We start from the raw sequence: 25471 nt of genomic DNA, 5'->3' as shown, positions 1-25471 counted from the left end.
AACCTATACATGCATACTTTCTACTGGAATCTCCTGTGGTTTGGCAAGAATCCAAATTAAAAAAAAGAAAAAGCTGATGCTTGGAGATATGATGAAGTTTGAAGTTTCATCCATATGCTTAGGAATCCTGATGCGTGACATTGCAGCCATCTTCCTAGACCGCAAAGAATGCAATTTCTGAAAGCATAACCAATTGGCAGAGTTCAGCTGGAAACTGGTTTCAGACTAAGAGGGCATGCTCCAGCTAAGTAGGGCTTGTGAAAGGATTTTTAGTGGGGGAAAAAAACTTGGATTGCCTAATAAATTTCTAGGAAAGGAAGTGTAGATGACACACATCCCTCAGTGATACCATCAGAAGGGAATTCAGTCCAGCCAAGAAAACCTGCCTGAAGGGGGATCACTGGAGTTCCCAAGATTGTTTATTGAGACCAGTGGTCTCCAAACTGTGAAGCATGCCCCTGTAGGGGGGCATGGAGAAATGTTTGGGGGCACGTGTGGCAGGGCTCAGGCCAGTCTTCACAGGGGCGGAGAGGAAGCACCATCCATCCCTGCTCTGCCCCAGCTCCCTTCCTGCCTCCCCCGGCCCTAACCTTGCCCCTGCTCCTGACTGCAGTTCTGCGCCTGGCCCCAACCACGGTTCCTGGCCATGGCCCTGCTCCTGGGCCCCTTCTGGTTCCTGACCATGGCTGTGTGTTTGTGTGTGTGCGTGTGTACCAGTTAAGGGCGGGGTGGGGGGCATCAGCAATAAAGGTTTAGGGACCACTGATTTAGACATGGTGGAGGGAGGACTTCAGGGTGGATTGAGAGATTTGGAGTCTATTCATGGTACAGTAACTGGTTACTCATAGAAAGAGAGACTTGTCTTAGGCTTTCCAGTTTCTTCTCTAATCGCTTTGTACAGTTCCCATATATTTAATATTGTTGTTCACTTAGCAGTCTTAGTTCATAGTTGTGAATATTGGAAATAGGTTTCTAGCTATCTTTTTAATTCCCTTTTACCTGTGATTGGAGATTATCATTGCAAGGGTGTAGCCTACTAGGGTGTCTACGCTGCAATTAGCTGCCTGCAGCTGGCCCATGCCAGCTGACTTGGGCTCACAGGTCTCGGGCTAAAGGGCTGTTTAATTGTGGTGTAGATGTTTGGGCTCAGGCAGCAGGCTGAGCTCTGGGACCCTACGACCTCGCGGGGTCCTAGAGCTGGAGCTCCAGCCTAAGCCCAAACGTCTACACCCCAATTAAACTGATACCAGTTAAGATTCAAAGTCACAGAATACTTTTTTTTGTGTGTGAGGTTTTACCTCAGATGAAGCTGAAGTTGTTGATGTGTTGAAAGCTTTAATATCCTGTCTGGTCCAAAAGTCAGCAGTGTTTCTTTTAATTTTAAAATGAAATTTAAAAAATGAGAAATAGTATTTTAAATATTGAATTTTTGAAAGGTATCTTTATGTGTATGCAATGTAATTATTTTAATGTATGGAATATAGCACACACAGTTCATTAGGATTAATCATTTCTTCGGGGCTGAAAGAAAATTTGTGGATGATGTATTTACAGCAGTGGTGGGCAACCTGCGGGCTGCATGCAGCCCATCAGGGTAATATGATTGCGGGCTGCGAGACATTCTGCTGACGTTGACCATCCACAGGCATGGCCCCCTGCAGCTCCCAGTGTCCGCAGTTCGCCATTCCCCACCGCTTCCCACAGCTCCCATTGACCGAGAACGGTGAACTGCAGCCACTGGGAGCTGCAAGGGGCTGTGCCTGTGGACGGTCAACATCAGCAAAATGTTTCGCGTCCCGCAATCAGATTACCTGTTGGGCCCCAGGTTGCCCACCACTGGTTTATGGCCACAGTTCGATTGTTCCTAACATGTTATTACATGATACTGTGCATGATGACATAATCAATTGCCATTTGCTGAATGGCTAAACATGTTTTACATGTTAACCTACCTTACTCATTAGTGGAGAAAGCCCACGTGCCCTCTTATCAACATTGTCTCAAACAGTTGTCGGCCCAGATCCTGGAAAGTTCCGTGTGCGTCTGCAAGGTACAGGGCACCCTCAACCGCCATTCTAGCCAGCAGTTGGAGACCTCAGAACATTACAGGGTTATCCCTTAGTCTTCAGCAGGAAATGCTCATTACTTAAAACAGCAAGTCAGTGAGTGATGTTAACACTTCTGATATAGTAGTTTTAAAAAGTATGGTTTCTCTATTTTGTTTCCGTTTCGCTTGATGATGACTGGAAAGGGACTCTGACAGTGTAGCTGATGGTTTCAGTTGTTTATGGAGTATGCAAAATTGTGCATTACAGAGAATATAAAAATAATAACTTGGTCCTGGCCCTGATGTTGTAATGACTTGGGTGGACCTGGGTGCTTGCATGCAGCTCATTGCAGGATCAGGACTTAATTTTTTATGTGATGTGGTGAGCAAGAGTAACAAACAGTTGAGAGATGGGGGAGAAAAGAAAAGAGTTTCAATAAAAAGATGATCTAGTTTCTCAGTTTTTGATATGTGCAGATCTCTGTGGATTGGTTAAGTGTGTGTCTTAACAATGAACTTTTTTGAGGTGACGTGACAGAAGTGGGTTTCACTGAGTTATTGGTTAGGCAAACAAGGATTAGACGAATGTTCCACAAAATGCGGTTTTGCATGAGGAAGGCTCTGAGACAGTAGTGAAGGGATGTGGAGTGGTGGGATGCAGGGAGAGCGTAGAAAAGGAAAATATAACCCTCTCTTTTCCTTAGAAGTGATAACTGCTAATAAATTTTGTTTTTATCATGCAACTTTGAACATGATAGCCTACTGATTGGTCGTACCTTTTTAACTGCAGAGATATTTTTTCTTTATAAGTAAGATCAGTAATAACTATATTCTGCTCGCTGTGGTAATGTCTTTGGTTATACAGCCCTATTAGCTTAAAGTTCATCACATGTCCACACTGCGCCACACCATTCCCCACAGGAGTCAATGGTTTAAGAGCTTTTGGCCATATACTCTGCCTCTTGCTTCTATAGACTAATTTTTTTGTGACATTAAAGCAGAAAAAAGGTATTGTGCTTAGCAGTATCTTACAGGGAAAAATAAAATGGATTTTGATCACATTTTATATTAAATGGACCTTTATAAATGTTAATGGTGTTTTTTAAATAAATGGTTAATCAATTTGTATAGCTTTTTAGAATCCAGTAGCCCCTTCTTCTAACATAGAATCATAGAACTGGAAGGGACCTTGAGAGGTCATCTAGTCCAGTTCCCTGGACTTATGGCAGGACCAAGAATTATCTAGAACATTCCTGACAGGTGTTTGTCTAATCTACTCTTAAAAATCTCCAAGGATGGAGATTCTACAACCTCCCTAGGCAATTTATTCCAGTGCTTAACCACCCTGACAGGAAGTTTTTTCTAATCTCCAATCTAAACCTCCCTTGCTGCAATTTAAGTTCATTGCTTCTTGTCCTATCCTCAGAGATTAAGAAAAACAATTCTTCTCCCTCCTCCTTGTAACAGCTTTTACGTACTTGAAAACTGTTACCATGTCCCCTCTCAGTCTTTTCTTTTCCAGACTAAATAAACTCAACTTTTTCAATCTTCCCTCATAGGTCATGTTTTCTAGACCTTCAGTCATTTTTGTTGCTCTTCTCTGGACTCTCTTCAATTTGTCCATACGCTCTTGAAATGTGGCACCCAGAACTGGACACAATACTCCAGCTGAGGCCTAATCAGCATGGAGTAGAGTGGAAAAATTACTTCTCATGTCTTGCTTACAACACTCGGCTAATACATCCCAGAATGATGTTCACTGTTTTTGTAACAGCATTACAATGTGGACTCATATTTAGCTTGTGGTCCACTATGACCCCCCAGATTCCTTTCCACAGTACTCCCTCCTAGGCAGTCATTTCCCATTTTGTATGAATGCAACTGATTGTTCCTTCCTAAATGGAGTACTTCGCATTTGTCCTTATTGGATTTCATCTTATTTACTTCAGACCATTTCTCCAGATCATTTTGAATTTTAATCCTAACCTCCAAAGGACTTGCAACCCCTCCCAGCTTGATATCGTCTGCAGACTTTATAAGTGTACTCTCTATGCCATTATCTAACTCACTGATGAAGATATTGAACAGAACTGGACCCAGAACTGATCCCTGTGGGACCCCACTCATTATGTCCTTCCAGCATGACTGTGAACCATTGATAACTACTCTCTGGGAATGGTTTTCCAACCATTTTACACCCACCTTATAGTAGCCCCATCTAGGTTGCATTTCCCTAGTTTGTTTATGAGAAGGTAATCCGAAACAGTATCAAAAGCTTTACTAAAGTCAAGATATACCTCGTCTACCGCTTCCCCCCTATCCACAAGGCTTGTTACCCAGTCAAAGAAAGCTATCAAGTTGGTTTAACACACTATTTTTTTTTGACTCTCACTTATCACCTTATTATCTTCTAGATGTTTGCAAATTGATTGCTTAATTATTTGCTCCATTATCTTTCCGGGTACAGAAGTTAAGTTGACTGGTCTGTAATTCCTTGGGCTGTCCTTATTTCCCTTTTTATAGATTTATAACCATCTACCACACATGCTGCTCATGTCTCCAACAGGCTTATAAAACTTACTAATTATTTATTGAATATACATTGTTTATAAACTAAATATACATTGTTTATAAACGTGTGTTACAGAAAGTGTGACCTTCATTTCTGTAAAATGTTGTTATACTTCTGTTGATTTTTTTTTTTTTCTGGATCTTTCTTCCTACCTTTGGTGTTTTTTCTCCCAGCATCAGGGTACAAATGACATCAGCGGCTAAGCTGTTGCTGCAAACTTTCCCAAGTTTGCTCAACTCTTGTGCATATTTTTTAGAAGGAAATTACATTAATAATTTACCACAACTTCTTGCCTCCAATCACACACACAGATTACTCCTGTTACTATGTCACAGTTACTAATAGTCCATCAACCACTGGTGGAATGATTTACAGTGGTTAATAGTGTGGACTTATAAAGGTAAATAACTTAGCTTCAGATATTTTTGTCCACTTATGTAAATGCTCCAGTTAGGTGGAAGTAATTTTTCGACTCTAAGGTCTGACTTATTCAATTTTTTGCATTGAAATACTTCTGTATTACTCTGTAGTTACCAGTTGCTCCTGAATCCACAAAATGAAAGCTTACATGTATATGTTGATTGGGATTCAGTAGTGTGTAGGAGTGGGCAGGAGGTAACTAACAGCCTAAAATAACAGCTAGAGGTTTTAGAGGGAAGAAAATTTGTTTGAATGGATGCCTGTTTATAGCAGATAACTGTAAAGAAAGCCCTCGGCTCCTTTAGCTGATGACAGAGTCATAGAATCATAGAACATCAGGAGGTCATCTAGTCCAACCCGCTGCTCAAAGCAGGACCAATCCCCAACTAAATCATCCCAGCCAGGGCTTTGTCAAGCCTGACCTTAAAAACCTCGAAGGAAGGAGATTCCATCACCTCCCTAGGTAACCCATTCCAGTGCTTCACCACCCTCCTAGTGAAAAAGTTTTTCCTAATATCCAACTTAAACCTCCCCCACTGCAACTTGAGACCATTACTCCTTGTTCTGTCATCTGCCACCACTGAGAACAGCCGAGCTCCATCCTCTTTGGAATCCGCCCTTCAGGTAGTTGAAGGCTGCGATCAAATCCCACCTCACTCTTCTCTTCTGCAGACTAAACAATCCCAGTTCCCTCAACCTCTCCTCATAAGCCATGTGCTCCAGCCCCCAATCATTTTGTTGCCCTCTGCTGGACTCTTTCCAATTTTTTCCACGTCCTTCTTGTAATGTGGGGCTCAAAACTGGACACAGTACTTCAGATGAGGCCTCACCAATGTCGAATAGAGGGGAATGATCACATCCCTCGATCTGCTGGCAATGTCCCTACTTATGTAGCCCAAAATGTCATTAGCCTTCTTGGCAACCAAGGCACACAGTTGACTCATATCCAGCTTTTTGTCTACTGTAACCTCTAGGTGCTTTTCTGAAGAACTGCTGCCTAGCCATTTGGTCCCTAGTCTGTAACAATGAATGGGATTCTTCTGTCCTAAGTGCAGGACTCTGCACTTGTCCTTGTTGAACCTCATCAGATTTCTTTTGGCCCAATCCTCTAATTTGTCTAGGTCCTTGCTTTGTATTCTCCGGGGAAGTTTTCCATGTATCAGCCAATCCAAGAGAGTGGGTTATAAGTCCTATGGAAGGAGCTGGGGAGTAAGCTACAAAAGGGCATGTGACCACAGAACACTCCTAAAGATCTAGCATATCTTATAGAAAGAGTCAATACATCAGCCTCCCTTGTAGTGGAGGAATGCCAGGGGCTCGTGGTGAGCTGAAAATACAGGTCCCACTCGCCCAGATAATGTAGAACACTATGGTATTGGAACCAGTGTAGCCAGTAAAAACTTAGAGCATGGGCCATTGGAGAGCATGGGGATGCTGATTTACTCTGAGCTCTGTGTAAGATGTTGATTCAGCCATTGCTATTTTACATGATAAATATTTTATGCATTTGACCGAGGATGGAATTTAATCCTGGCTTTTCTCTGTGTAAGGTCACATAGCTCATACAGAGGGGCTTCTATAAAAGGGTGAGGCTGCTTCTTCGTAGACTCACTTCCCACCTGCTGAACGTACCACCTCTTTTGAGCCTATGCTCCTGCATGTGCATTTGGCTGGTTTGATTTCGCTCAGGTTTATGAGAATAATTCCCAAGATGTTTTAGTCATACCATTCTCGTGTGATTAAAAGCATGATGAAAATTACTATATTATGTGAATAATGAGTCTGAAATGCAGTATAGTGGCTCGAAAACTGAGACTAGTATTTTCTTCCAGTTGCACAGTAAACTTCTGGAGACAGAACGCCAGCTAGGGGAAGCACATGGTCGACTGAAAGAACAGAGACAAGTCTCTAGTGAAAAACTGATGGACAAGGAACAGCAGGTGGCTGATCTGCAGTTAAAACTTTCTCGTGCTGAAGAGCAGGTAGGAGTGATACACATGATCAGATTTCACCTTTGTTGTAGTGATGTTTTGTATATTCTACTTGCAACAGCCTTCTCATGTTGGTGTTTAGAGTTAGTGCCCAACCATAAGTTTGTTAAAACTTAATTGCATTTTTTAAAAATCCTCATTAAAAAAAATCTTCTGTTTTTCTTTTGGCAAAATAGTCTACAGGACAGTTACTTTTTTGTTTTTAGAAGGCTAAGAATTATTTCCTTGCCTAGAGCCTAAATGTGTGAGGTGCTTTACAGATAAATAAAGGCTATAGCCCCAGCACTTGAGGATCTGCTGGTCCCGCGGCTCCGGTGGGGCGCCTGCGGGAGGTCCACCGGAGCCGCAGGACCGGCAACTGGCAGAGTGCCCCCCCCCCAGCATGCCGCCATGCTTGGGGCAGCGAAATGTCTAGAGCCGCCCCTGCTGAGGAGGAACCTGATAATAGTCTTCAACTCTGTTAAGGGCTGTTATAAAGAGGATGGTGATCAATTGTTCTCCATGTCCACTGAAGGTAGGACAAGAAGTACTGGGTTTAATCTGCATCAAGGGAGATTTAGTTTAGATATTATGGAATCTTTCTGATCATAAGCACTCTAACAGGCTTCCAAGGGAGGTTGTGGAATCCCCATCATTGAAGATTTTTTAAGAACATGTTAGACAAACACCTGCCAGGGCTGGTCTAGTTTTATTTGGTCCTGCCTCAGCACAGGGGCTGAATTTGATGATCTCTCGAGGTCTCTTCCAGCCCTACATTTCTTTGTTATTGTAAGTGCTCCAAAAAGTATGCGTTGGTTACAATAGCAAAGTCCTCATTAATGTTTTTTGATAATATGGATGATTGATGAAGTTGCTTCCCATATTAAGAGATGTGCCTGGCACACCTGCAACATCTTGCAGATCACCTTTGATTCATGGTCTGGTTACAACTGAGTACCGCAAAACATTTTCAGTGTGCAGGTATTCACGAGGCTCAAAGCCCATCTAACATGTATCTGACTGCTATAGCTAAGGGTCTGAGCATGCAGAAAGATTCCCAATGCACAGAAGCTTATGCCATGCATAGCAGAGTTTTGTGTGTGCATATCTTTTTAGGAGATCAGGGTCCAACTGAAGAAGTAATAGACATAACATGATTATAGTGAATAATGTGTAGGGGGGAATTGGTGTCAGAAAACAGTAATTTTACTACTCTATTAATAGGTCAAGTTTTTTTTTGCAATAGGGCCCTATTATTTTACATCTTAACCTTAGAAACAAATATTTGCTGTTGACCTGCTTATATTAGCTATATGTAGACATGCCAAATATCTAAGAGTGGTACATTTTCAAAGTTTTACACTGCAGTTTAGCAGACACCTCTACTCTTAGACTTTAATGAGAGTCATACAGCTAACACTGTGTGCAATGCTTTGCATGTTGGCTCCAGAAAATCTGTTAAGGTAAGTAGAACATAAGGGCAGGTGTATACTTAAAATGCTGTATCAGCACAACTGCATTGATGCAGCTGCTCTATTGCAGCGCTTTAATGAAGATGCTCTATGCTGATGGGAAAGAGCTGTCCCGTCCGTGTAGTTAATCCACCTCCCTTAGAGGCAGTAGCTATGCTGACGGAAGAAGGTCTCCCACAGACATAGCGCTGTCTACACCGGGGATTAGGTCTGTATAACTATGTTGCTCAGGGGTGTGGATTTTTCAGACCTCTGAGCAACGTAGTTATACCAGTGCATGTCTGTAGAGTGGACCAGCCCGAAGTTGCTACTAAAACTGCTAATGATAATTAGCACTTAGAATACTTTATGAATATAAATTACTTCAACTCTACCTTATCCATAGGAAAAAAGACTAAATCTCCTTTAACAGTTTGGTGTTAAGATGTAAAATAATGCATGTCTGATACTTGAGATAAATTTTTGTTATTTAGAATTTGCCTACTGTCAGTGTTGAGAAGTACTTCAGTGCTGTGTTCGTTCTTTGCTATAGAACTGGTATGACAAATTACTACTTTTACACCTGTTTGAAATGTTAAACTGTTTAGTGTACAGTCTTTCAGTATTAGAGTAAATGATAAATGTTATTGAACTACTGAATTGTGCTTGTCAGTTTTCAGTCAACAGTCCGTGACTGTTTTTTTAAGCTAAAGGAAAAAGCAGCAAATTGCACTGAATTACAGCATCAGTTAGATAAAGCAAAACAGCAGCATCAGGAGCAACAAACTCTTCAGCAAAACACTACAGCAAAACTCCGAGAAGCCCAGGTAAAAAAAAAAAAACAAACCAAAAAAACCAACCCACACATTCTTTTCAAACTAGTGTACTGCAGCAGTTAATATTGCCGGTGCATTGCAACATGTAAACAAGCTGCATGATTTCCTAATGTAAAACATTTTCTTTTTTTAATTAAATAACATTAAAGGAATTTATTATTTCAAAATAGAATATGTAGTAAGCATTTGTGAAATTTGATATCTAAGATTTCATTCATCAGGAATAACTTTTAAGGTTCTTATACTTAAAGAAACTATTTAATTCATTTTTAGAATGATTTGGAACAAGTACTGCGTCAGATAGGAGATAAGGACCAAAAAATTCAAAACCTTGAGGCCTTGCTACAAAAGAGTAAAGAGAACATCACCCTGTTAGAAAAAGAAAGAGAGGACTTGTATGCGAAAATTCAAGCAGGGGAAGGAGAAACTGCAGTGCTGAACCAGCTGCAAGAGAAAAATCATACTTTGCAAGAGCAGGTAAGAAATGCAAAAGCCCTTAAGAAAGCTTGTGAAAGAAGAGTCTCCTTTGTTTCTATCTCCCGATCTGCAGCTTCAGTCTCCACTGTAGTTCACTCTTTCTTGGATACTGTATTTCTTTAGCATCTCTCTATAAAAGTCACAAGATTTCTGTGACATTTTCCCCGCCCCCACCTCTTCTTGTTCTGATAGCAATACATTTTGGTGCTTCACATCCAGGTGCACAAGTTGTGCACTTGGATATGGAGGATGGTGTTATAGAGACAATCAAAATGATTTATTATTATTTTTTTCTTACCTCTATGGAAATCTAATTGATAACATATTTGAACAAGAAAACACATAACATACACTGAATATGATTTAATGAAAAGATCTTGGAAGTTGGAATTTACAATCACAGTGTACCATCTGAAAGGTACATTATTAGATATTTTTAAGGTATTTTTAAAGTAATTTTAGCTGCATAATCTTTTAAAATATGTGTATGTATATACACACATATTATTTTAAAAACGCTATGCTGGAATTAGTACTACTTGTGCATACAATTTTTACTTCATATTTTTGCAAAAGGTACCATGATTGTATATTAGTGGCTCTTTTTTGTACTTAGAGGAATTTTTTTAGTATACTGTTTCAAATACCAGTATGGTAATATTTTTGCACACTTACAAAGGTTATTAGAACACCGTGTTCTCCTTTTGCAGCATATGTGCAATACATTACTAGTAATTAGAGCTGAATGTGAGTTCTCTGGCATATAGTCCATAGTGTATACTACTGGTACAAATAAGATAGAAATGTACTAGTTCCCAATACCAGCTATTACTGTTTGTAACGGAAGGAACACTTGTATCTTTTATGAGCTACTTGAAAATATTTTGGTAGCAAACACATGTCAATTTTTTGTAAGTAATTAATGGATGTTTTCTGCCATACTTGCTATAAACTTATAATAAAACATACACAATATATAGAATACTAATATGAATTAAATGGAGTTCAGTTTATGTTTATTGCAGACACAGAGCTTTGAAACTGGCAAAAATTAAATTGATAGGATATATTTTTCTAGATGGCCACATGTAACTCATATTAGTGTTAATGGTAATGTGGAAATACTCTTATCCTGAAGAGTTTATAATCCAAGGTACTGATCATACGAACATTTATACATGTTAGTGGGACTACTCATGTTGTGTAAAGTAAAGCATGAGCAGAAGTGTTTGCAGGATCAGGCCTTAAGAAGACAGGTGAAACGTGAAAGGTGGAGGGAGAGGGATACAATCAAATGTATATAATTTTCTATTGGACTTACTTGTAAATTCTTGGCAATTACATTCTATATTCAAGGAGCAAGTGCTGTGTGTTGCATTTTTCATACTGTTATGAGATGGGAGAAACCTTATGTGTCAAGCTAAAACCTCATTCAAATTGATGAGTGAACATGCAGAATAAATCCCAATAGTATCTGCCAAGAATCTAGCACCATGTGGGCAGAGGGTTTTACTGGGTATTATGACCAGGAGTGTGTGAGAGGAAGTAAGAGTGAGAGCACACAGAAATAGAGAGCAGACAATAATAGAGAGAAGGAGAGACAAGAAAGCGAAGCAGGAGCCGGTGACCATGAAAAAAGCTAGAGAGCTTTTGGATTGGTGTTGGTTGTAAGGGCTCCCTCTGTATTCAGAGGCCCATCACTTTGTACATTCCTTCCAATAAACAGGACCACAGCAAATAAAATACCATCAAATTCTACTTCCAGCTGGAACATCCCCTGGGCCCCAAACTATGACTGTTCACTCAGGTGGAAAAGAGGCAATAATACATAACCAAAGGGTTGAATCCAGGCCTTCAATGCAAAGCTTAACTCAGCCTAACTATGGAACCACAATTGGTGCTTCCATGATGTGTTTATATTATTTTTCTTATAAGTAAAGCAAGAATCAGCCATCCTCATCTGTCTCTCAACCTAGCCAACGCTAACTGGGCACATACAAAAGGATACACACTCACAATGTTATATTAGAGTGATCATGCTTGCTGGCTTTGAATTCTTGTCAAAATAGTTATGCTTTTAAAAGTTGGGGTCACTCATATATTGCACACAAAAAATAAATGCATTGTTGTTGTCGAGAAAGAGAAACTTCGTAGAATCAATAAGTGGTGAAGTTGATCAGTATTGGGGCTTCATAACCAAGACAACATGTTTTGAATTTTAGGGTGTTTTTAATTTTGTCTTTGGACTTTTAATTGGCAGCTTATTTATTTTGTAGGTAACTCAGCTAACAGAAAAGCTGAAGAATCAGTCGGAGAGCCATAAACAAGCCCAAGAGAATTTGCATGAGCAGGTGCAAGAGCAGAAGGCACATCTGAGAGCTGCTCAGGACCGTGTGCTCTCCCTAGAAACAAGCATTGGTGAACTAAATAGTCAGCTAAATGAAAGCAAAGAGAAAGTATCCCAGCTTGATATACAGGTAATTTACCTTTGTACTATATCCTAATGAAAAAAAATCCATCTGCACTTCATCATGGAAAAAGGTGGCCTTTGTTGAATATACAAGGCTAGTAGGCTAAGTTTCTACTAAAGTTTGCTTGTTTGTGAGCAACAAATGACCAAATGAAGTGCAATAAGCAAGATATAATCCAGCAAGACATCAGTGGTTCTAAGACACAAGGATTGCAGCCAAAAAAAAAAACAAACAAACCCCACACCAAAAAGAACACAACCACCACCAAGGAATCAGTGAAGGAGAAGTTATGTCTCCTTAAAAGACTCAGACTTGCTGTGTGCATTAAGGCTAAGAAGCCTGTCTGAAAACTGTTTTAATGATTCTACAGTCCACATGTCAGGGTGATTTCCCTTGACTGAAAGGAGAGCTGGATTGGACCCCATAACTCAGGGTATGTCAACACTAATCGTGGATTGATGCTACGGCGATCGATCCACCGGGAGTCAATGTAGTGGGTCTAATGAAGACCCGCTAAATCGACCGCAGATCGCTCTCCCATCAACTCCGGTATTCCACCAGAACGAGAAGCATGAGGTAAGTTGACGGGAGTATTTCTCCCATCAACCCAGCACAGTGTAGACACTGCAATAAGTCAACCGAACCTACGTCGACTCCAGCTATGTTATTCATGTAGCTGGAGTTGCGTAACTTAGGTGGACTTAGCCCTAGAGATCTGCTTCAGAGAAGAACAATTATTTGTAACTTTATTTTATTTTGTTCCATTCTGTCTTCAGCTGTCTAAACTTCATTGATAACTTGTGTTTTAGCTATGATTTCTGTGTCCAACATTTCATCACGTCAGAATTACTAAGAATTAGCAATAAATAGCTAGTATTAAATTGCTTGTTAGTAGGAAGAAAATTTGAGTTAAAAGCAGCTGCAATCAAGAATTCTTTTTGATCTTCACATTACAAACACTGTAACACTCTTCTTTTCAGATAAAAGCAAAGACTGAATTACTGCTTTCAGCAGAAGCATCAAAAGCCGCACAAAGAGCAGATCTTCAGAATCACTTGGACACAGCCCAGAATGCACTGCAAGATAAACAACAGGTAGGAGCAATTAATTCTACTAGATCATCTAAGATAACCTTCATACAAAACCAAAAGGACAATTTGGTTTGGGAAAAAAAAATCAAAGTCCTTATGGATTTGCATTTGCATTGGAGACATTATTCAGAGTATTTGAATATGTGATATATTTTGTCCTGTTTGCTATAAGCAAGGCCCTGTGTATTGTAATGCAGTGGTCTCCAACCTTTCTCGTCTGGCTGGCGCCAGATGACGAGCCATGGAGGACCGTGGCAGTGGACGAGCATCCACTGAAATTCCGCTGACAAGCGGCAACGTCAGTAGGCGTCGCCACCAAAATGCCGCCGACAAGCTGCATCATCCAGAGGTGCTGCTGCCAAAAATCGGTGGTATTTCGGCAGTGACGCCTCTGGATGACGCAGCTTGGTGGCATTTCAGCAGATGCTCGTCCACCGGCCCGTATGCGGGCGCAGTTAGACTCCCCAGCAGGTGTTGAAGACTCCTGTTGTAATGTATGGAATTGACTGTCAAATCCACCTCTGCTGCGGAAATGTACTCTAGAATCTAAGCTTCCATATTATAATAAAATTGTTTCTAACCTGTATGATTATGAAGAGAGACTTTACAAAGTATACTGAATGTAAAACAAAGCAGTGTTGTTTTTCTGGAGTCTGCAGATTCAAGATAAAAAAACAGACTTCAGCTAAATGAACAAACATACTTTTACTCTAGAATAAGTGTGTACACACACCCACACACACACACACACTTGCATTAAAATAAAGAAGGGATGAGTTAAAACCAATTTAGTTGCTTCAGTGAAAGTCTGTGTGCATTCCATCCCTAAATCAGCATGTCTCATTGGGGTGCCAGTATTGAAAACAAATGATAACAATTAACTGTCAACATGGTTAATTCTTTTGCTGCTGATTATTTCAGTAGAAACATCCACACTTTCAAACCACTTCCAAAACTAACACTGGCTCCCATGCCTTCTCGGGTGGGGAATTGATTATCAGCATAAATAGCACAAGTCTGTCTGTAGTGATTTTCAATTTCAATTTAATTAATTAAAAACCTCCCATATTTTATTTTAAATGAAGCTGCTGATGATTTTATCAGTCTCTTGCATCAGTGTGTCGCATAAGTTAGGTCCAGCTCACCATAAAACACGTGAGTCTTTTGACTATCAGCATTGTGTGTTCCATTTCTGATAGAAAATAATATTGTTCCATGTTGAACCAATAGTTTTCAAACTATAATCCGTAAGCCATTGGTGTATGTGGAGAGTTGACTGGTCACATGGTATTGAATGTCCTTGTTCCTGCTAAATTTAATTGACTGCTACAAATAGGTTAATATTATGTTCCCATGCATGCAATAGCAAAAAATTGAAAAAATGCTCATGAAAAAATTCTGCCTTAAAAGCAATTTGAAAAGAATAAGCTATTGAATATGCTGTTTTTCTCCAGTATAACATGTACATTTTTTAAAATTTCATATGAACATTTTAGACAAGTAAATATTTAGGCATGTATTTAGAGAACTCTTTAATAATTTAAAAATACTCATCCTTTAATAAAAGTAACCATTTTCAATTATATTTTACTTCATAGGAGTTAAATAAGGTCAACACTCAGTTAGATCAGGTTATGGCTACGCTGCATGACAAGCAAGAATATTGTACACAGCTGGAAGCCAATCTTAAAGAGTATAAAGAGAAACGTCTTTATTTAGAACAGAAAACGGAGGAGCTGGAGGGACAGCTTAAGGTTTGTATTCAGAAGTGAAGAACCTGAGCTTATAAAATTAGCTTTCACCATGTAAAGCAACAAAATTGTTTCATGATGCGTGGTAACAGCAGTGTGGAAATTGAAGGAGGAGAATGGCCAGCCACCTAAAAAGTGGTGTTGATAGTATTCTCTTTTCCCAGTGTTTCCTTTTTCAGCTGATGAATGAGAAAGTGGGGTCATGCTATACCTGCCTGCACTGCCCCAGCCTCCTTCCCCTCCAGTTGGAACCCTGAATATAATTCATGGAGCATATTAAGAGATGAGACATAGTCCACTTCCTAAATTCAGAGCTCTCATATTTGTGATTATATAAACTTCAAGTAACTTTATTCAAGTGCATAAGTGTTTGCAGGATCAGACCCTAATGTGTACACATCTTCAGTGTATTACATTTGAGGCAGGAGGCAAAAAGCTAGAATACAGTAACATGAGAAGTATATACAATTGCACAGAGGTGGAATATGTTCCATTTATAAATTATTGGGTTATTTTTAGGTTACAGTATTTTAAGCATCTTACAGATACTTGACTACATTAAAAAATAGAAATATGTTTAATTTTAAATGTACGTGAAGACTAGGGGTGAGATCTTTACCCCTGCTCTAGCCCCTTTATACCTGGAGTCTGGAAGCATTTATGAACAACTGAGCAAATTTTCACTCTGGTGGTCGTGTAATGGTAACTGTAGCTTTTTCTTTTCTTTTACAGAAACTTGAAGCTGACATTCTTGAGGTTAAAGCAAGCAAAGAACAAGCTCTTCAGGAGCTACAGCAGCAAAGGCAGCAGTGTACAGATCTAGGCCTCAGAACAACAGAACTGACTAAACAGCTTGAAGCAGAAAGAGAAGTGTATGCTAACACTGTTGAATGCATTACTTTTCAGACCTAGAGACCTAGATTCAAATTTGAATGGTTCTGTAAGAACAAACAAATGCATAGTTATACTCTTAGACTAGAATTGAAATTATTATTCACCTTCATGATCACCAGACCTCACCTAAAACACTAGAGTAACCCCGCACCTCAGTTCTGCATCTTTTCCCCCACATTACCTTATTTGACTTGCACTTCAGCCATCAGCCTTCACCCCATAGATGAGTCACCAAGTACCGTGACTTAACCTGAGTGGGTTGAGATGCACCCAGTGTACTTCCTCCATCTCTTCTGTACACTCTATCTAGGTCCCACTTGTTGGATCAGCAGTAGAAAGCTTGTTATCAGCAAACAACCTTGTACTGTTATACCATCCTCTGAAAAATTAGGAGGTCCTTCCCATTGTCAAAGTTAGACTCAGGACTCAGTTTGTCAGACCACTTTGTTTTATTAGCTCAGCGCTCTGCTAATAACGCCCAGATAATGTGAGCACCATGCAAGACAGAAACTATCTTATTTATACAGATTAAAGGGCGAGAACTTAACAAGATAACAAAGAAAACCGAATTGACAGGTTTACCTGAAGCTAGACTTTCATAGTTAATTTCCTTACTAACTTTTACCAATCTCCAGTTAATGTTTCACCATTAGCTTAAGTGGACTCATTGTTTATGCCTTAATGTTTCTTTTCCTGATACCTGTATTTTAACATTTCTTACTTCTGCTTAAAGGTACATACAACATTTCTTTACTCCATTCTTATTTTTACAATATAATTCATTCTAGTTTCACACCAGAGGGGCTCAGATCTTTAATATGTATATAAATGAGATATTCACCATCACCACCTATATCTGATATGTGGGTAAGAGGAGGTTATATTGTCATAGAACAAGTGAGAATATTGGAATTCAAATGCTTGACTAAGCGGATTTAAGTTTTCTGTGATAAATGGGTAAGGGAGATTCAACCCATAGGTGGAAAGTTAGTGGAGATACAGGATAGCATTAAAGCTGGTGTGGGAATCTTATTGCAAATGCAATTTCTCCAGCACTTAGCACAAACAAAACTACCACAAAACATATATGGCAATGTTGTTGTGTTGAAGGTCAGTGTTCTCTCAACTTTTAACATTATCTGGGAATAATGTCTGTGAGACTCTATTGTAGAACCAAAGGGTATGTTGCCAGTTGATGGATCTGAATATATTGACCTGTTCAGACATCTGCTGAGTAAAAAACCTTAATTTGGGGTCTTGATTTACAATTTGCATGTTAGCTCTCCAGGGGTGGTTCATAGGTGTAATGTTTAAAGAGGAACCACCAGCCTGAAAATGGGACTTCAGAGTGTGTCATTCATTTAAGTGTTGAAACGAAACAGCAATATATGATCTGAAAAAACATGCTTTAACTTAGTAGAACAGTTAATGTATTTGATTATAGAGAGTAGATTTAATGACGCAAAACAGCTTATCAATTTTTTTAAGTTTTGTATTTCACTGTTCTTCTTTGTATCTGCACAGTGTATCTAGTACTAAATTGGATTTGGAGAAGAAATCTGATGCACTGGAACAAGCAAAACAGCAATTATCAAAGCAAGGGGAAGAAAAAGCGAGCCTTAAACGGGACCTTGAGAAATTAAATCAAGAGACAAATAAACAACGAAAGGAACTAGATGGCAAAATTCAAGCAGCAACATCAGAGCTGCAGAAAATGAAGTTGGAGAAAGACACTTTATTGAAAGACCTTACAGTTACCAAAGACAAATTATCAAAAACCATTGAATCCTTGAAGGATATAAAGGATGAATTGGAAAAGGAGAAACAGAAAGGAAAAGCCGCTGTAGCAGAAATGGTTAGTTGTGGTTTTAATCAGGCATCCAGTATTGGGTATTTTTCAATTTGCTCATTCATGATTGTCAGCTCTGCTTTGCATTCTAGTAGGAAAACTGCTCATATTCATTGCAAAGATGATGGCAGCAACTGTGGAAATTATGATTGCCTTAAGAAAAACAAAACTGAGATATAACTGCAAGACCTGAATTAAGTTGTGGGTTGATGTTTTTACTGGTAAACATTGGTTCATACCAGAAACCAGACCCCTTTAGTTCCTTTTGAATATGGCAAAGAAAACCACAGACAGTGATGAGCACTGAAACAATTATACATGAAATGTGGAAAACACTGGACAGCCCTATAAAAACATAGGGTGTGAAACTTTGCCAAAGTGCAACCCACATTTGAGAACAATGAAGTCAGTTTCTCTTAACCTATTATAGTTTTGGTTTTCTAATCTGTTTTATGTACAACACACTGATGCACTTCTCATGAGTGTGATGGAAGATTACTGGTTCTGGTAAGCGTAATGGTGTCTGGAGAGACAAAGTGGGTGAGGTCATATCTTTTATTGACCAATTTCTGTTGGTGAGAGAGACAAGCTTTTGAGTTTACACAAGTCTACAGAGCTGAAGAAGAGCTCTGTAAGCTCTCACCAACAGAAGTTGGACCAATAAAAGATATTACCTCACCCACTTTGTGTCTCTAGTATCTTGGGAACAACATGGCTACAACATTGTATAGAATAATTGTGTCTGTCATTTTGGGAAATATCACACCTGAACATGTTGCAAGAGCTGTCTGAAAGCCAAGTGAGTCCAGTGATCTAAGAAGCGGCAGTATGGCAGCAAAATGCTTGGCCAGGAGTCCATTATTGTAATAAAAGTGGCCCTTACTATATTACTGTGTTTAAAACAATAATCCCTGTTTTTATTTTTTTTTTTTTTAAACTATGGCTGCTTATAGCAACATCAGCTGGTACAGTGGCAATACATATTTTGTGAATTTTCTATGTTTAAAAGTTATTGTAGGGGTATTTTTCCCAATTTCTTTTCCTGTTTTGCGTCAGACCATCTCTCAGCTCCCATGTGTGATTGTTATTTTATTTCCACTCAAAAATAATCTGTATTTACAATTACAAATAACATTTCTCCTCACCTTCTATCCCTTTTATAAAAAGCCCTTTTGTTTCTTCTTTAACAAATGCTGATAGTTGCAATGTTTTACAAAGGCAGGTCTACACTTAAAACACTACAGCGGTGCCACTGTAGTGCTTCATTCAAGATGCTAATATGCTGACAGGAGAGCTGCTCCCGTCGACATAGTTAACCCACCTCTGTGAGAAAAGGCAGCTGTGTCAAAGAGAGAAGCCTTCCTGTTGACATAGCACTGTCTGCACTGGGGGTTAGGTCGTTATAACTGAGTTGCTCAGGGATGTGGATTTTTCACACCCCTGAATGATACAGTTATACTGAGGTAAGTTTATGGTATAGACCTAGCCTTAGCTACTTCTGCTTAACTATTTACATTTACTGTAATAACTGGAAGGGTTTACTATTCAGTTTGTACTATTAAAAATCAGGTCCATATCCTACTTCCAGGGAAGTCCATGGAAGTTTTGCCATTGATTCCAGGGAGTAAGATTTGGACCGAGAGAGAGAGAGAGAGAGAGTGTGTGTGTGTGTGTGTGTGTATGTGTGAGAGAGAGAGAGAGATACATTAAGAGATTTTAGATCACATTACTAACAAAGGTTCCTATTCTGCTATCCTTACTTACTCTGTGTAATACCTTACTCCAGAATTAATAAAGATGGTGTTTTGAGCCTATACTGTTACGTGACAAGGGGAAGAATCTCAGTATTTATTGGTACCTTAAGAGGAATCACCCTTCCCTGCTTTAAAACAGTCACCCTTGTGGTTCCACTTCTGAGCTGCCAATTTAGGCCTCAATTCAAAAAAGCAGTCCTATTCAGGAAAGCACTTCAGCACATTTGTCAGACCCAGCGACTTAAATGCTACTTAAGCACATGCTTAAATTTAAGAGTAAATAGCATTAAAGTCCATGGGTCTTAAATATACTGAGTGCTTTCCTGTATCTGGGCCTTGGTGATCTGGGAAGAATGACTAGGGGTATGTCTATACTACGGGATTATTCTGATTTTACATAAACCGGTTTTGTAAAACAAATTGTATAATGTCGAGTGCACGCGGCCACACTAAGCACATTAATTCGGTGGTGTGCGTCCATGTACCGAGGCTAGCGTCGATTTCCGGAGTGTTGTGCTCTGGGTAGCTATCCCATAGCTATCCCATAGTTCCCGCAGTCTCCCCTGCCCATTGGAATTCTGGGTTGAGATCCCAATGCATGATGGTGCAGAAACAGTGTCATGGGTGATTCTGGGTAAATGTCGTCACTCATTCCTTCTTCTGTGAAAGCAGCGGCAGACAATCATAGATTCATAGACTCTAGGACTGGAAGGGACCTTGAGAGGTCATCGAGTCCAGTCCCCTGACCTCATGGCAGGACCAAATACTGTCTAGACCATCCCTGATAGACATTTATCTAACCTACTGTTAAATATCTCCAGAGATGGAGATTCCACAACCTCCCTAGGCAATTATTCCAGTGTTTAACTACCCTGACAGTTAGGAAACTTTTTCCTAATGTCCAGCCTAAACCTCCCTTGCTCAGTTATGCCATTGCTTCCTGTTCTATCATCAGAGGCTAAGGTGAACAAGTTTTTCTCCTTCCTGATGACACCCTTTTAGATAACTGAAAACTGCTATTACGTCCCTTTCAGTCTTCTCTTTTCCAACTAAATAAAACCCAATTCTTTCAGCCTCCTTCATAGGTCATGTTCTCAAGACCTTTAATCATTCTTGTTACTCTTCTCTGGACCTTTCCAATTTCTCCACATCTTTCTTGAAATGCGGTGCCCGGAACTGGACACAATACTCCAGTTGAGGCCTAACCAGTGCAGAGTAGAGCGGAGAATGACTTCTTGTGTCTTGTTTACAACACACCTGTTACGCATCCCAGAATCACGTTTGCTTTTTTTGTAATAGTATCACACTGTTGACTCATATTTAGCTTGTGTCCACTGTGACCCTAGATCTCTTTCTGCCATGCTTCTTCCTAGACAGTCTCTTCATTCTGTATGTGTGAAACTGATTGTTCCTTCCTAAGTGGAGCACTTTGCATTTGTCTTTATTGAACTTCAATCCGGTTTACCTCAGATCATTTCTCCAATTTGTCCAGATCATTTTGACCCTGTCCTCCAAAGCAGTTGCAATCCTCCCAGTTTGTGTCGTCTGCAAACTTAATAAGCGAACTTTCTATGCCAACATCTAAGTTGTTATGAAGATATGAACAGAGCTGGTCCAAAACAGAGTCCTGTGGAACCCCATTGTTATACCTTTCCAGCAGGATTGGGAGCCATTAATAACTACTCTCTGAGTACGGTTATCCAGCCAGTTATGCACCCCTTATAGAAGCCTCATCTAAATGTATTTGCCTAGTTTATCAATAAGAATATCATGCAAGACCATATCAAATGCCTTACTAAGTTAGGTATACCACATCCACCGCTTCTCCCTTATCCACAAGACTCGTTAGCTTTCTTTGATAAGATATCAGATTGGTTTGACACAATTTGTTCTTTACAAATCCATGCTGGCTATTCCCTATCACGTTACCACCTTCCAAGTGTTTGCAGATGATTTATTTAATTACTCGCTCCATTATCTTCCCTGGCACAGAAGTTAAACTAACTGGTCTATAGTTTCCTGGGTTGTTTTTATTTCCTTTTTATAGATGGGCACTATATTTGCCCTTTTCCAGTCTTCTGGAATCTCTCTCTTGTCTCCCATACTTTCCAAAGATAATAGCTAGAGGCTCAGATACCTCCTCTATTAACTCCTTGAGTATTCTAGGATGCATTTATCAGGCCTGGTGACTTGCAGGCATCTAACTTTTCTAAGTGATTTTTAACTTGCTCTTTTTTTATTTATCTTCTAAACCAACCCTTCCCATAAGCATTCACTATGTTAGACATTCCTTCAGACATCTCAGTGAAGACTGAAACAAAGAAGTCATTAAGCATCTCTGCCATTTCCAAATTTCCTGTTACTGTTCCTCCCTCCTCACTGAGCAGTGGGCCTACCCTTTCCTTGGTCTTCCTCTTGCTTCTAATGTATTGATAAAAAGTCTTCTTGTTTCCCTTTATTCCCTAGCTAGTTTGAACTCATTTTGTGCCTTTGCCTTTCTAATCTTGCCCCTGCATTCCTGTGTTGTTTACCTATATTCTCCTTTGTAATCTGACCTAGTTTCCATTTTGTATATGACTCCTTTTATTTTGTAGGTCATGCAAGATCTCGTGGTTAAGCCAAGGTGGTCTTTTACCACATTTTCTATCTTTCGTACCCATTGAAAGCTTGCTTTTGGCCCTTAATAGTGTCCCTTTGAAAAACTGCCAACTCTCCTCAGTTGTTTTTCCCCTCAGTCTTGATTCCCATGGGATCTTACCTGTCAGCTTTCTGAGCTTCCAAAATCCACCTTCCTGAAATCCATTGTCTCTATTTTGCTGTACTCCCTTCTACCCTTCCTTAGAATTGCAAACTCTTATGATTTCATGATCACTTTCACCGAAGCTTCCTTCTACTTTCAAATTCTCAACGAGTTCCTCCTTATTTGTTAAATCAAGTCTAGAACAGCTTCCCTCCAGTAGCTTTTTCAGCCTTCTGAAACAAAAATTGTCTGCATGCAGTCCAGGAACTTATTAGATAGTCTGTGCCCCCTGGTGTTATTTTCCCAACATATATCTGGATAGTTGAAGTCCCCATCCACCAAACTTGGGCTTGGATGATTTTGTTAGTTGTTTAAAAAAAGCGCCTTTTCCCCTGGCAGATGCATAGCAGACAACCATGGAGCCCGTTTTGCCTTTTGTCACTGTCACTGTATGTGTTCTGGATGCCGCTGACAGAGGCGGTACTGCAGTGCTACACAGCAGCATTCATTTGCCATTGCAACGTAGCAGATATGTTACCAGTCGTTCTGTACCGTCTGCTGTACCATTGTAAATTGCGCGATGAGATGACGGTGATCAGTCGTTCTTGTACTATCTGCTGCTGTCATGGGTGCTCCTGGCTGGCCTTAGCTGAGGTCGGCGGGGCGCAAAGACAAAAAATGGGAATGACTCCCCGCGTTAATTCCTCCTTATGGTTTATCTAAAATAGAGTCAGTTCCTCCTAGAATATGGGCAAGTGTACTAGAGAACCAGAGAGCACAGCTGCTCCGTGTCAGATCCCGCAGAAATGAAGAGCTGCATGCCATTCACAGGGGTGCCCTGCAACAACCCCACCTGTTGATTCCCTTCTCTCCCCAGCCTTTCTGGGCTACCATGGCAGTGTCCCCCATTTGTGTGATGAAGTAATAAAGAATGCAGGAATAAGAAACACTGACTTTTTAGTGAGATAAAGTGAGAGGGAGGCAGCCTCCAGCTGCTATGATAGTCCAGGCAGGACTATCATAGCAATGGTGCACTGTGGGATACCGCCCAGAGGCCAATACCATCGATTTGCGGCCACACTAACCCTAATCCATTATGGTAATACCGATTTCAGCACTACTCCTCTCGTTGGGGAGGAGTACAGAAACCGGTTTAAAGAGCCCTTTATATCGATATAGAGGGCCTTGTTGTGTGGACAGGTGCAGGGTTAAATCGGTTTAATGCTGCTAAAATTGGTTTAAACGCGTAGCGTAGACCAGGCCTAGGATTGGGTTTTCAACCATTATAGTACATTGCAAGGATATTTCTGTGCCAAATACAAATTCTGATTTAAGAGAATGCAAGTGTTCTTTCTTGGAAGTTTGTAGTTTTTGTAAAAATAGCTGAAATGCAATTGGTAAAGTTGACAAAAAATGCTCACTAGGTAATCTGTTTTCTTAGGAAAAATCTTGCCAAGAAACTAAACACCAGCTTCAAGTACAGACAGAGTCTGTAGCTAAAGAACGGAATGAGTTAAAAAACTCACTGGAAAAACAGGAAGGGGTAAGATTACTAATTCCCAATTACAAAAAATAAAAATATATCAATGACAGCTTTTCCAATCACATATGCAGAGATCAGATTGGAGGGGGAGAAAAGTAGTGGTATTCTCCCAAGCCCTATGCAGTTGACACCAAAACAAGATGAGTCACAGAAGATTGTGTGTATTCTAATATGATCATCCCTGGTTTTGGTATGCTCTTCATACAATGACAACAGATGAGCATTGTCCCTCTGCTTTCTTACATTTTTTGAAATAGTTTACTATGATAACATGTAACTTGTCATTAGTTTTTCGAGTTAACATCTCTTTTAAATTAGTAGCAACAGTTCACACCTCTCAGATCTGTTGTTTCAAGCTTAGTCAGACATCTGCATACCATTGTATGTATCATTTTATCAGTACTCTGTTTGGGAGAAAATTTTCAGAAACTCCTGAGAGATTTAGTTGTTTTTGAAAATCTCCCTGTAGGAGGTTATCTTTGTAACTATATGGACTAGTCTTACCTTTTAAAAAATAAAAACTTACATTCTAGAGCAGAGGATAGCCACGTTAGCAATAAAAGATCTGCTGCCAAGCAACTGTTGCGTGGCCCAGTTTAGCTGTTGCATGAAAAAATGTGCTGTACAGTTAGATGTTAGCTGTAAATAATTTTTTTGTTGTACAGCAACACAAAGTAATGATGATTAAGGTAAAGATAATATGCAGGGTTTTTTATATTTTTAAATATAGATTTCTAAACAGCTGACAATAGAGCTTGATTCAGCACGAGGACAAATACTGGAGATTCAGGGTGTCCTAAAAGACAAGGAAAAGAATGAGCAGCATCTCCAGGGAAAGCTGAAAGAATTGAAGGAATCGTTTGATCAGAAGAGAAGGCAGACTGAAACACAGCAAGCTGAATTAAAAGGTGCTCTTTTAGAAAAGGTAGTTCTGGCTTCTCTTCATTCCTCTTACTTACAAAGGAAATTAGTATTAACTCCTCTGATGCAGGCTCCTATTTTATGTCATTATGTGGGTGGTAAAATAACTATTTACAGTAGGTGAAATGTGTTACTGAGAATGGTAAGGTCAGGATGCAGAACTGAGCCCATCAAGTATTATTCAAAGTCAAAACTATAAAAATGTTGAATGTAAGGCCCAAATAGTGAATTATGGATTATGCAAGTAGTACCCTTGTCATCAAATTGATAAAAATAGCTAGACCTGCTGTGTTCATTCTACTGCATCTGTATGCAATGTGGCAAGAGTTGCCATCTTGTCACATAGCAGTATGCAGTTTCATGAGAATAGTTTAGACAAGAGTCCTCAGCATTTTGGAGCATCGGTGGTGGTTTTAAATGACTCATTTTGTACTGTAAGAAGAGAATAGAGAGTCTTAATGACAATATGAAAAGTGAACTATGATGAAAAATTTCAAACTCCATATAGCTTTAGGGATGTTAGTGTCATGTGCTGTACTATTAAATGATGTTGGCACGCAGTCTCTCATTTATATAAAGTATTGCAGTGGCTTTCTGTTGTTCTGCCCATGAGAACTGCAGGGTTTGGAAACACTATTTAGATGTTTGAAAACTGGCCTCCTTGTGTTTAATTATTCTCTTGTT

At 39.7% G+C, this 25471-nt stretch overlaps 1 protein-coding gene across 6 annotated transcripts in view; it reads left to right on the top strand.

Moving 5' to 3' along the window:
• Positions 1-25471, top strand: part of EEA1 (early endosome antigen 1) — a 158981-nt gene that overhangs the window by 75673 nt on the left and 57837 nt on the right. For all 6 annotated transcript variants that reach the window (XR_004371641.2, XM_032765128.2, XM_075066940.1 and 3 more), the window contains 10 exons: positions 6872-7021; positions 9168-9287; positions 9570-9773; positions 12050-12250; positions 13225-13338; positions 14934-15089; positions 15819-15958; positions 17505-17835; positions 23765-23866; positions 24597-24791. Coding sequence is in view for 5 of the 6 variants with exons in the window: in XM_032765128.2 (XP_032621019.1) it covers positions 6872-7021; positions 9168-9287; positions 9570-9773; positions 12050-12250; positions 13225-13338; positions 14934-15089; positions 15819-15958; positions 17505-17835; positions 23765-23866; positions 24597-24791 (1713 nt within the window). In the remaining variant the exon portion in view is untranslated. The remainder of the gene's footprint in view (positions 1-6871; positions 7022-9167; positions 9288-9569; positions 9774-12049; positions 12251-13224; positions 13339-14933; positions 15090-15818; positions 15959-17504; positions 17836-23764; positions 23867-24596; positions 24792-25471) is intronic.

The sequence above is a fragment of the Chelonoidis abingdonii genome, chromosome 1, assembly GCF_003597395.2.
Source record: "Chelonoidis abingdonii isolate Lonesome George chromosome 1, CheloAbing_2.0, whole genome shotgun sequence".
Classification (NCBI taxonomy): Eukaryota; Metazoa; Chordata; order Testudines; family Testudinidae; genus Chelonoidis; species Chelonoidis abingdonii.
The sequence above is the reverse complement of the archived record's forward strand: the minus strand, read 5'-3'. Positions and strand labels throughout refer to the sequence as shown.